This window comes from Mesocricetus auratus, unplaced genomic scaffold (genome assembly GCF_017639785.1).
Source record: "Mesocricetus auratus isolate SY011 unplaced genomic scaffold, BCM_Maur_2.0 Super-Scaffold_4256, whole genome shotgun sequence".
Taxonomy (NCBI): Eukaryota; Metazoa; Chordata; class Mammalia; order Rodentia; family Cricetidae; genus Mesocricetus; species Mesocricetus auratus.
The window spans coordinates 132,916,210-132,929,228 of NW_024429182.1; the positions used below are offsets into that span (position 1 = coordinate 132,916,210).

Genomic DNA, 13,019 nt, shown 5'->3' on the forward strand with positions numbered 1-13,019 from the left:
GAGTGTTCTGGGACCAGAGACTAACAGAATTGTCATCAAAGAGACCAGAGAGACTTCATCCAGCAACTGATGAAAGGAGATGCAGAGTCTCACAGACTAAGATTAGGTTGAACAAGGGGGTCCTTAGAGGAGGGGGAGGAAGGGTCAGAGGAACGAGGTGTGTCAGGGATACCATGAGAACATGGCCCACAGAATCAACTGACCAGGACTCATGGGGGCTCACAGAGATCAGGGATTCTGTAGGGGAAATCACCCACTTTTACTTTCTTCCTTGCTTAATAAAAGATCTCTCTGTGAACACAGGTGTTTGGGTGTGGTTTGTGCCTAATGAGGGGTCTGAGAGGGAGCCCAAGCTGTGTTTAAGCCCTAAACACATACACACAGCAACACTCAGTAGGTTGTGTGTGTGTCTGTGTGTGTGTGTGTGTGTGTGTACTCAATAACCATTTAAAAAGAAGAGGACATGAATTTGAGAGGGAGTGGGAGGGGACAGGAGGAACTGGAAGGTGGAGCAGGGGGGATGGAAAGACACAAATATATTACTCACATATGAAATTCTCAAAAAATAAACAATGCAAATAAAAAAATCTCCCAGCTAAATTCATCTCTGCTCAGGAGGATACACTGCTGAATTCCATCAGACCTTTAAAGAAATAACACATGTTTCTCAAACTATTCCACAGCAAAAGTGAGAAACATTGCCCTTTTGTTTTGATTTTTAAAATGTCTTATGAATTCTATGGGAACAACCTCTTTGATGAACTTAGATGCAAAATTTCTCAATAAAGTATTTGCAAATTGAATTCAAGAACACATCAAAAAGATATGTACTGTGGTCAAGTTGATGTCATTCAAGGTTCAGGATTCAACTTTCACACATCCATAAATGTAGGTATATCACAAAAATGGTTTCAGGGACAGAAATCACACGATCATTCCAATAGAGGCAGAAAAAAACTTCTGACAAAATCCAACATCTACCTCTCATTGATAAAAGCCTTGAAAAGACAAGGAGTACTCTCTCCCCTCTCTCTCTCTCTCCCTAAAAGTCACAGAAACACAAGAAGCTACAGATGAGTGCACAATCAAAATAAAAGTTGTTAGTGCATTTTTATAGTAATTGAGAGAACAAGTAAAAAGTATGTTGATTAGAAAGATGTAGTAAATAACAACAGACACAAGTAAAACATGTAGCAGATGGACTACACATTCTTTTCAAGCATACATAGAACATTGAAAAAGACAATCATAGGGCTAGAGAGTGACTCAGTGGTGACAGCACTGGCTGCTCTTCCAAAGGACTGGAGTTCAATTCCCAGAACCCATATGGGGGTCCCAGGGGGATCTTCTGCCCTCTTCTGGCCCTTGTGGGAACTGCATGCACCTGGTGCACAGACATACATATAGGCAAAATACTCCTACACAAAAAAGTAATAAATAAACAAAATACCCCAAAAAGTTAATCATATTTGGATAATAAGGAAAACACCACAAATTTCAAATCATACAGATAATCCTCTCTGACTATAATGTCAGTAACAAAAACCATGACAGGTCAGCAGGGTGGCTCAGAGGGTAAAAGCACTTCCTGTGCAAGCCTGATGACCTGAGCTTGAGCACTGCATGTGTGAACACACACACACACAGTACCACAGCGCACGCACACACACACACACGCACACACATGCACACACACACACGCACACACACACACACACGCACACACACACACACACACACAGTACCACAGCGCACGCACGCACGCGCGCGCGCACACACACACACACACACACACAGTACCACAGCGCACGCACGCACGCGCGCGCACACACTCCATCATATTCTAGAGATGCAGACAGACTTCAACCCGCACAAATCAATAAATGTAATGCATCACACAAATGGACAGAAGTCATATATGATCATCTCAACTGATGTCGAAAAGGCTTTTGACAAAATCCAACATCCTTCATGTTAAAAGCCATGAAAAGACCAGGAGTAGAAGGAATACAAAAGAAAGGGTGTAAACGACAAGCCTACAGTCAACTTACAAAATGATCCATAGGTCAAAAGAACAAATCTGTGTAGTAAAGATGTCTATTTGAAAAAAGAAAATCATTAAATATTTTTGATTATAAGATAGCAACAATACTATTTACCCAAACTCCTGGGATGTAGTGAAGATAGTAATGAGAAAAATCGCTAACATAATTATACTAAAGTGTAATAACTTGAGCACTTACAATAGGATAAGGGCTAATGAATTAAGGAACTGTCCCAGGACCATAGAAAGCAAACAATAATAAACCCAATGCAGAGGAAGGAAAATCATGAGAGACAGGACCTGTTAAACTTCAACCTGGAATACACAGCATAGGATTTGTAGGTCTATAGTCATTCTGTTCCAGAGATAGATAAACCATTGGGACAGAACAGAGTTCAGAATCAGAACCCTCTGCAGTCAACTGCTGTATGCCAAAATCGTCCCTGCAGTGTCACAGAGTGAACAAAACCTCCCCACCATTCAAACATAATGCAGTTTACAAGGGAAACACCCCAAAAGGTTTCCCTCTGTTCACTGCCTTTGTCTGTGGCTCCTCTCCGCCCTGTCTGCACAGTGTCTGTCATTCTGGCATCCCCACCTCACTGAATACTTTTGCGTCTGGCCCCCAAAGATCATTCCTTTGGGAATTTCCTCTGCCATTGGTGACTTATTCTTTTAGGGAAAGGAATTGTGCAGTTCATATTTGGAATGGAGTGTTCAAGGACAGCCTTGAGGAGAGGGTGATGGTTTAGAAGACTGTGAGAAGGTGGGACAGAGAGGCCAGGAGACACGCAGAGCTGGGCCCTCCTCAGCTCAGCTATTTGGCAGATTAGGGAGGCACAGGTGGATGCCTGGGCTCTCAGGTGTTCTTTCTTCTTGGGATCTGGTATGCAGCTGGAGTGAGAGTTAATTTACTGCGCATATACACAAAGTACTGCACGTGCCTCCAACATGCCATGGGTGCTGCTACTCTAAGCACAACCACTACTGTGCCTACCCCACCCCAGATGGCCTCCACTTTGGTTGTCAGGAGAGCCCACAGAGGGTCCAGTCTCCTCAGAGGGCACAGTGGAAGTCTGAAGCTTGCAATCATTAGGAAGAGAGTAGAAAGCAGATAATATGCCTAGTCCGCAGCCATCCCATACTGCAGTACATCACTTCAAGGAGAATGGTTCCAAGTGGAAAGTGAGGGACCTAGGAAAATTCCTTTGATCCCAATCTACCCAGTATGATTTAATATCTCACTGAGTTTTAGTTCAGCAGAATAGTTATCTACAAATAAGAACACATCCTATGTGGCAGGCAGACCTCCAAGGTAGCCCTAAGATCTCCACTCTAGGTGCCCCTGGTAAAACCCTCTCCCCTTGAGGGTAGATGGGGCCTCATGCTATTCTACATGGTTAGGCTACAACCCATGGCCAAGTGAACTGACTTGGGGAAAGTCAGTTCTTGATTCTGGGTTGATCGAAGTGTTGTCTTGGGTTATCTTGACCTAACAGTGTGAATTCCTTAAAGAGTCTTTAATGGTCAGATAAAGCGATAAAGCTGAAGTGAGAAGAATTTGGAGTAAGACAGTAACAGGAGGGGACACAGGAGGGAGTCTCTGGCTGGCCTTGCACAGTAAGCAGTGTGTGTGTGTGTGTGTGTGTGTGTGTGTGTGTGTGTGTGTATGTATGTGCATATCTGTGTCTATGTGCAGATAGTTTGAAGAGGGCTCGATGGCAAAGACTAGTACAGGACAGTCTTCCAGGTGGCCTTTGACAAAACCAGTGCTGTTGTCACTGGAACCCCATAGGTTCTCTGAGCTGCTGCTGCATTCAACTCACTAAGCTTGTTTCTTGAAGAGCCCACATCAACTTGCTCCTTCTTGGTGAAGAGTGAAGCTTCACTTCAATGGTGGTGTATGAATAGTCATCTGGGCCCGTTAGGCTGGCAGCTTCTGCAGGTGATATAGGTTACCACCAATTCCCTGGATTGCTTTGCATGTGGCTCAGTCAATGGTGCTGAGGCAAGAAAGAGCCAGTTAGGTGTTTCTGAGGACTTTGTAGCAGCCAAGACAGCAATTTATTCTTATTTGCAACATTACCTCCAAGATAGTGACATGGCCCTGATCCAAAGCCAAGGATACCATTGAGGAAGCCCCATAAGTCTTGACCACAAGGCTTCCCAGCACAAACAAGGCCTCACCAGCTTCCATCCATTCCTTCATTGGCATGTGTCTTGTATTCCCCACCTACAGCATGTGGATGAGAGTGACTCCTGAGTTATTCTGACAAGCCTTGAGATGACACCACTACACCTAGAAGGTGTGAGCATGCCAAAATGCATGAGATATCGACCCTTGCCTAAAGACCCACATGCTACTCTTGTGCCCACAGTTCTGTACCCAGAGGGTGAGCTGAACAGAAGTGTCACGATCACCCAACCACTGTCTTTCTACCAGTGTGAGGCCCTGGACAGTCTGCATGGTAGAGGAAGGATGTGGTTAGAATCTATTTCTCCAACATCTTCTCTCCTTAAAGTCATGATTTCTCCACACGATTACTCATCCTTCAATTCTTTGCAAACACAAAGGTAGCAGTGGCCTTGCTGGGTGATCCACAGACATGGCATTAGCCTTTGGTGTCATTAACCTCTGCACATTGCCTGGCAAATATTCCCTTTCTGGAACCTACCCTCTCAGACTTTCATGGCAGCATCTTGATTAGCAATGCCCACCCTCTAGATCCTACTCTTCTTTTTTTCTGAAAGACAGATGTATGGCAACGCTTACAGTGTCTTGGCTAAGAACTGAGTTCCACTTCCTGGCAGCATGTTGCTGGCTGGAGCTCTCAGCAGAACACTTTCTCTGCTGTCTGCTAAGACGGCACACCGATGAGGCGTCCCTCCCTTCTCTGGTAGCCACGCCTCTGGAAGTGGGGGCTCTACATGGGAAGGGCTGGTCAAATGCCAAGCCAGAATCAGGAGGCTTTGTGTTCCAGCGGGGACCAGGGCTGGCGACACGCCCTTAGTGCATGCTGGTAGTGAAGCTCCCTGGGAGATGCTTGGGAAGACATACTCTTTCATATGATATCTGAGAAGGCCTTTGAGTTTCAATTTTGCAGTTATTTGTAATGCAAGTGATGATTTGATTTTCAATTTTGCAGCTGTTTATAATGCAAGTGATGAGCTGAAAACGTATTGCTTTGTCTCAGGATGAACTTACATCTGTCCAGATATTTGCTTTGAGTCAATTGTTATACCGATTGAAAAGTCAAAGAAGACACATCTGGCTTCCTCCCTGTCTTCCTCACTGGCATTGTAGAGTCATGAGATAATGCTAGACACCAAGAGGCTCAAGCCACTTCTGTGTTTCCTCCCCTGGGAGGCCAGAAAGACTGGGAGTGACACAGGAAGCTGAAGTTCTGGGTACAGGACTTGCCCATGTGATAGCAAGTGGCAGAGTCTCTCGTTTTCTCTTCTAACTCAATCGTATTGCCTATCCTTCTTCAGCTTCCACAGGCATGAGGGATGGGAAGACAGGCAGGCCAAGTAGCATGGCACTTCTGTCCAGGGAAAATCTGGGATTCAGGAAGAAGAGAAATGACTGGGGAGGCACCGGCATGCCTGCTCACACCCAGCCAGGGTCCGGAGACAGAGTACAACATCTTTACAGCAGGGTTGGTACAAATGGAGAGTTCTGATGGCAAATCCCAAGAACCATGATCTCCCTCTTGTTCACTGGGGAAAGATGCAGTTAGGCTGCTGCACAGGGGTGGGGTGAGTGAGTAGGGGTGAGTGCTGAGGAAGTGGAGCCTGCGGGCAGCACACACTCACCTGCCTGCTCTAGAGCTACCATGGTGGCCTGCTCGATCAGGTCCCGCTCGATGAAGCTCCTGAAGTCCTCACTGTACACGCTCAGGTCCGGCAGCTGGAACGTATAGATGGGCATCTCCAGGGGGAACTGCTCATTGTTGCATTCATTTGCCACGTGGGACCGGGCCAGGGAGACGATCGCTGAGCTGGCATGGGAAATCCCCCGGGAAAGACGTTTCTCTGCTGGTAAGAAGAAAGGATAGCCACAGGGACCATGTCACTGTCAATGTGACTCTGACAGTTGGTGAAGCCATGCTTGAACACACACATACAGCACACATACCATATACATGCAGACACATATAAGCACACACAGATGTAGATAAATCCTTAACTATATACTATGAACATATAACACATATATCCCCCCTCACATACACACATATAATACACTATGCACACATTATAAATGCACATATACACATTTTACAGTACACTAATACATGCACACAGTATACAGAACTATCATAAGTATGTTTACATATACATACACATGACACTTATTATTTTAATTTTTAAATTAGATTTACTCATTTCACCTTTTGTGTTTTCTTTGAATTTATGTATGTGTACTGTGTATATATCTGGTGACTGAGGAAGTCAGAAGAGTGCATTGGATCCCCTGGAACTGGAGTGTGGATGGTTGTGTGTCACCGTGTGTGTGCCTCTATGAAAGCAACAAGTGTCCTTAACTGCTGAGCCTTACCTACAGCCTCAATGTGACAACTTTAGACAACACATTTATTTACGTACATATACACACAGGTACACACCATATATACATGAATACATGTACACATACACAGGTATAAAAATGTACTACATACTATAAATATGGACGTGTATATCCCCAAACATATACTCATGCACATGTACTATATACCATGTACATGTTGTACACACATGAACATGGATACATATGCATACACTACATATGCAATAGAATATTTACACAGCAAGTATGTAACACAAACACATAGGACACACTACACATGCAGGTACATCTACGCGCCCACTATACTACAGGCACATAGGAACACACATGCACACCACACTCATGCACACACACACTCACATCCTTTGCACATCAGCCTTTCTATTTTTCAAGCCTCTCTCACATTGCAGGCCTGCCTGCTACTGGACTAACCCTGGTGTGTGGCCCTGCCTCAGCCGAACCTCAGAACCACTGAGAGTGGTGCTGCAAGCTCCCTGACAGGAGCAACAGGGCTTGCTTTTGCTCTTGGGCTCCATTTAACTCTACTCCTCAGAGTCTTCCTTTCCCAGCAGTGAGTGGGACTTGGGAGGCCATCTTTGTTTTCATGTATTCACAAATTTAAAGCAAGAATCATCCCGCTGGGGCTGCTCTGCTGTGGTCAAGGCTTTCCAGACATGGGCTACTTTATTCTTGCTTCTGCAATGAGCATTTCCCATGTGGACATCCGGGGGACATACAGATGGAGACGGTGCATGCTTCCTGGCTACCGTACGTTCTTTTGTCCCAGCACTCTCTGGTACTGTGGCCTCCTCCATTTTATCCTTTGCGGACTTTCTGCCCAAAGGATGAGAAACACAGGGGAGGATGTCTCTAAGGCATGGTCTGTTACCCTGTTAGAACTTGGATGATCTGAAGTGAATGCATTGCTCTCTTGCTGCACTGAAACATATTGAAGAAAATAAAACCTAATGCTTACTGGGTAACATGACATACACTAGAAGTCTATTTTTTATAGAGCCAAGGGTGGCCTTGAATTTAATATCTTCCTGTCTCAGCCTCCAAGTGCAGGGATTATAGGTGTGCCCTGTATATGATACAGGAATAGTCCCCTGTACAGCCAGTGTTTGTGGCATGGGACTTCTCACAACAGAAGTCCTCTTATTCATCTCAGGGAAAGAGGACCGTTGGTGTTTGAGTGCAACTATGGTCAAAATCCTGTGGCAGACTCCTGAGTATATACATATGAGTTGCTCACCTCCTTTCAGTAAAGCATCCCTGATGCATGGAAAACTGAAGCCACTGCCTTCCTCAGAGCAAGACTTCCTACATAGCCTCATTTGTATGTCAGTGGCCAGAAATGGCATTATTGCAATTTTGTGAAAGCAGACGTCCTCATACATTTTCCCCATTCAAATGGACAGAAAGTATAAAGATTGCATATTTCAGAATGAAAGGCTTCAATTCACTTCAATTTCATTCTGAGACAACAGGATTAGGTTATCTTATATCTTGAGGAAAGAAAAAAAAGAAAGAAATGAAACTACAGAGGCCATCTGGAATAAGAAACAAGAGAGATGGAATGGGGTTGTCTGTCACTGGGAGATGTCCCTATTGCTTCTTGCACCCACTTCAAATCCCTAAGAGCATTAGTCAAGTGCTCCAATACTACCAGGCACTGTCTCCCCTCCCCTCCAACATGCCAATAAGCTGGACAATGGCCACAATAGGTTTAGCTCTTATAAACAAGCAATGTCTATAACAGTGGTTCTGGAAGTTTCCCTGAGGAGATACCAAATGTAGGGAAGGAGAAGTTCCCTTAAGCCTAAAGTAAAATATGCAAAGCCCAGTAATTCTAACACTGGATGTACATCCAAAGAGGAGAAAATCATTGTGGGTATCTGCTCTCCCACGAGATCTACAGCATTAGTCACACAGCGAAGAAATAGAAGCAACACAGGTCTCTATCAGCAGAATGGAATAAGAAAGGTGATCACACACATAGAAGGGAATATTGTTTATTAATGAAAATAGTGAGATTGTGTCATTTATGACAACATGGATGAACCTAAGGAACCTACACCAGTCTCACAGCTGGGGAACCAGCATAGAACTGAACCAGGCTGCCTGAACATGGGTATCAGTTGCAGGACCTGGACAGTTTATAGGGCCTCTGGCAGTGGAACCAGTTTTTATCCCTAGGCCACAAATAGGTTTTGGGAGGGAGCCCATTCCCTATGGAGGGATACTCTCTCAGCCTAGATACATGGGGGAGGGCCTAGGTCCTGCCCCAAATGATATGTCAGTCTTTGATGATCCCTCATGGGATGCCCTGGGGAGTGGATGGGGGTTGGAGAGGCTTGGGAGGATGGGAGGGAGAGGGAACTGGGATTGGTATGTAAAATAAGATTGTTTTTAATTTAAATAAAAATTTATTTTTTAAAAAAAGATTACAGTTAGATATGAGGAATAAATCCTAATGTTTCATAGCATAGTGGTGACCACAGTTCATAATTTACTGCATTTTTCCAAGTTGTCAGAAAAAACATTTTGAATGTCTTCAGCAGAGACAATGATAACTGGGATGACAGATGGGCTAGCCCTCAGAGGATTATTACACATTGTTCATCTATATTGAAATAGCCACAGCACCCTATGAATGTCAAACACAAAGACAAGAAACTCAAGGCTGGCCACCTGCAGCCCTTTCATACTCAACCAGAGGACCAGCTAGAGCCACACTGCCTGTTTTTGCCTAATATGCTCTAGTCTGAGGTCCTGATAATCACAGCGCTAGGTGCTCACAGGGACACTGAGGAAACAGCTGAGGAAGGCAGGCATGTATAAGAAAGTAGTCAGAGTGTTTATGTTACAGGAGCCAGACTAAATCGGCTGAATTTATAAATGCACCCAGAAAACATGTTCAGAGAAACACAGAGGCTACCGTGAAATACTAATAATACCAAGAAATAATTTGGGATGAAAACACAAGTGTCGACTCACAACAAAAGCCCAGGAAAAAGAAGCAGGTAAGAATGCTTAGGCGATGAGAAGAGGAGCCTCAAGAAGACAGCTGAGGATGCTTACAAAGAATTCAAGGAAATAAATGAGAACCAGGGAGCTTTGTTCCACTAACAAAATTTGAATTGGTCATGCAAACTTTTTCAGGCACTTAAGGTCTAAGAGATTTTCTGCAAAAATAAGGTTTGAAGGCAGTATTTGAGGAAACACTCTTTTTGAAAGAGGGAAATAGATGTAGCCACATGTCTCTTAATGGATAGATATCTTTTGAGGACTACATGTGACATCACACAGTGGCCTCACAGAGAATTGTGTGGTGTGGCCCATGCTTTCAATGTGGTCTCTTTATGCCACTGACAGGCAAGGTAAATGCTGAGGCTGCAGCCAGAGAAACCTGACAGCCTCTTTTACAGTAAGTGTCTTGTCAGAAATTCACACTAAAATAGCAATAAAAAGCATAGTACAGAAAATATCTAAACATGTGCTCCATGATACTCATATTGACATCAATTATTTATTATCAGTACTTTAATATACTAGATGATGTGAGGTCACATAACTGTAATTCTAGTAAAGATGAGGCTCAAGTAACACACACACACACACACACACACACACACACACACACACACACACGCCCGGTATTCATTGCTAAGAACAGGAGAAATATTCTTCCCCAGGGATAAATCCCTCCATTTGGGTTATCCAATACCGAGTGGTCAGCCCTGACTCATACAAATACTAACCAGAATCAGCAGGTTGTGCTTGTGTATTTGTTTATGTAACAATAATAATTAAAGAAAAGAGGGAATGAGGAGAGGAATGGGAGGGGCTAGAAGGAGGAGGGAAATGATATAATTATATTTTAATCAAAATTACAAATAACAAGAAATCATTATATCTAAATGTAAACAAGATATCAAATGCCCTTGGGTGATATGATTTCTCTGTGGCAATAACCTAGGGCCATCTTTTTAGAACTATTAGTAGTAACAAGATCCCATGTTTATGTGGCTGCCTGGATGACAGGCAAGTGCAGGATGACTTACTTTCTTCTGTGTCTAGTCCTAGCAGAATTCAAATATGCAGAGAGGTGTACACATCAGTATTGGGTACAAGAAACATGCCAACTTAAAGATTAGACAGGACCCCATTCAATCACAACTGTATAAAGCTAACAAGGAAGCATAAATACACAAAATAGTGAAAACCTTTGGAAAAGCAGTAAGGGAGTTTGCTTTAGAGAGTAACGTGTAGGAAGCTGACAGAGTCAACAGTAACGGCTAGACAGCAGCATGCTAGACACACAGGGTCCACAAACAGATTCTGAAACATCTGGGACTTTGAAGTGTGGTCCAGTTGGTATTTAGTCCAGAGGGGAATAGCAATCTGATCAATAAATGGGGAGGAAGCACTGTATTCAGAAGATAGCAGCTGAGAGCCTTTGCTGTTGTTTATGAGGTTTTCAGATTGATGGAAACATTTGAAGGTTAAACTGACAAACGATAAGTAAAAGGACTTATTAACCATGTATTTTATTTTTCAAATCCAGAGAAGAGCTCATAGGCTGGGGTATTAATACTGTAAATATTTCTGTATGGCAAAGTCCTTTGAACACAACGTCATAAGGCAAATGACACAGTGCATGGGTAGAAACGTGTGCCTATTCTACAAGCTGATAAAGGAAAGCACATTGATTGGTGGGAAAATGAACCACATGAAGAAACAGGCATGTAGCAGAGGAGAAGGCCAACTAACAAGCAAACCATGAGGTGAAAGTTAAAACAAGATGGCAGCTTCCATTCTTTAAAATACCGCCAAGGCAAAGCCATAGCAAGGACACACAGAGCTGGCAGGAGCAGAGCGAAGCACTGGGTGTGCAGTCAGTGAGCAGGAGGACGATTACAGGAAGCCACAGCAAGCGCACTGCATGGCGCTAGCCTGTAGGGAGGGAAGCACTGGTATGAGCTTTACAGGACTAAGTGTTTCTTTAAAGATTTGTTTATTTTCATTTTTTATTGTGTATGAGTGCTTTGTCTGCATAGATGTACATGTACAGCCTGAATCTTGGTGCTCTATAAGGCTAGAATGGTGCATCAGATCCCCTGGAGTTAGACATAGTTGTCAGCTGCCAGGTGGGTTCTGGGAATTGAACTCGGGTCCCCTGGAAGAGTAGCCAGTGCTCTTATTCACCAAGCCTCTCAGACCCACGTCACATTATGTGTGTGTGTGTGTGTGTGTGTGTGTGTGTGTGTGTGTGTGTGTGTGTGAGGGTGGCAATGACAAACAAATGGCAACACAAATCTAAGAAAACCCAGGATGGCTATTTATACAGAAGGGTTAAATATACCATGTAACAAAATGTAGCAACCAAGAGAATCAACGGTGCTCCATAAAGTAAACAGTTTGTAAGCCACGTGTCTCCCTGACTATTAAGCCTTTGCATCTTGAACAAGCTTAGCAGAAGGAGGTAGATGTGGCTGATCACTGGTTATCAAGACAGTGAAAGCTGGAGGTGGGACAAAAAAACCTTTCAAGTTTTCTTTTTATAAACACTGTTACAAGTCTATCTTAGTCTAAACACAAAAAAGAACAGTAAGAAGAAATGCATGGAAGATGACTTGAGTGACTTGGAGACTAAGCTGTCAGAAGTAACTGGAGGACCAGTCAGGCAAAGCAGGACTCCCCAGTGGGTGGCCCAGCTCTAAAGGCTTCAGGAACACTCGTGGGCTTTCTAGGGAGATATGGTGTCACAGATTCATGCTGTGTTTTAGCCTACTGTGAGGAGTTGGACATTAAGAGTTCATTTGGCTTGGTGATGTTGACCACACTGTTCCCTACACCTGCAGGCCCCTCAGCTGGTACCTTGGGCAATTTCCTCCTGCCTCTGGAGGCAGGGTCGCTCCACCTTGTGCCCAGGCTGGGGCAATTCTCGGTCGGGCTGCTTGGCACACCTCCCTTCATTGAACACATGTGGCAGGTTGGCTGTGTGCACCTGACGGAGTTGCTCATAGTCGCTTAGAGCAGCTGTCAGGTCCCAGTTTTTACCTGTGGATAGAAATGACAAGAGATTATAACCGAAATGGAGGAATCATGACTTTCCTAGAGAAAAGGAAGTTGCTGAGCAGTGTCTGGAAGTAGCCTTTGACACCCATAATGAATGACCTGAAATACGAGATACAGCGCGTCTCATTAACAGACACATACACGCCTGTGAACATTATTCCTCTAATGACCCTCAAAGTGTAGCACTTAGCAAGGGCTGTGCCAGGAGAGGAAATCCAGGTCACATAGCACTGGTTTTGGACACTTAAAACATCTGGGAAGCCTTACAGGTCAGGTTTCCGGAACAGCATGGCTGAAGTTCTGAGCTGTTTGCACACAACT

General features: G+C 44.1%; 1 protein-coding gene across 6 annotated transcripts in view; it reads right to left on the reverse strand.

Moving 5' to 3' along the window:
- Otud7a (OTU deubiquitinase 7A) overlaps positions 1-13,019 on the reverse strand; it is a 356,745-nt gene that overhangs the window by 69,851 nt on the left and 273,875 nt on the right. For 5 of the 6 annotated variants that reach the window (XM_040730948.1, XM_040730940.1, XM_040730942.1 and 2 more), the window contains 2 exons: positions 12,498-12,680; positions 5,861-6,082 (listed from right to left, as the gene is read on the reverse strand). In XM_040730948.1, the coding sequence (XP_040586882.1) occupies positions 5,861-6,082; positions 12,498-12,680 (405 nt within the window). The remainder of the gene's footprint in view (positions 1-5,860; positions 6,083-12,497; positions 12,681-13,019) is intronic. The other variant, XM_040730934.1, reaches the window with a different exon arrangement.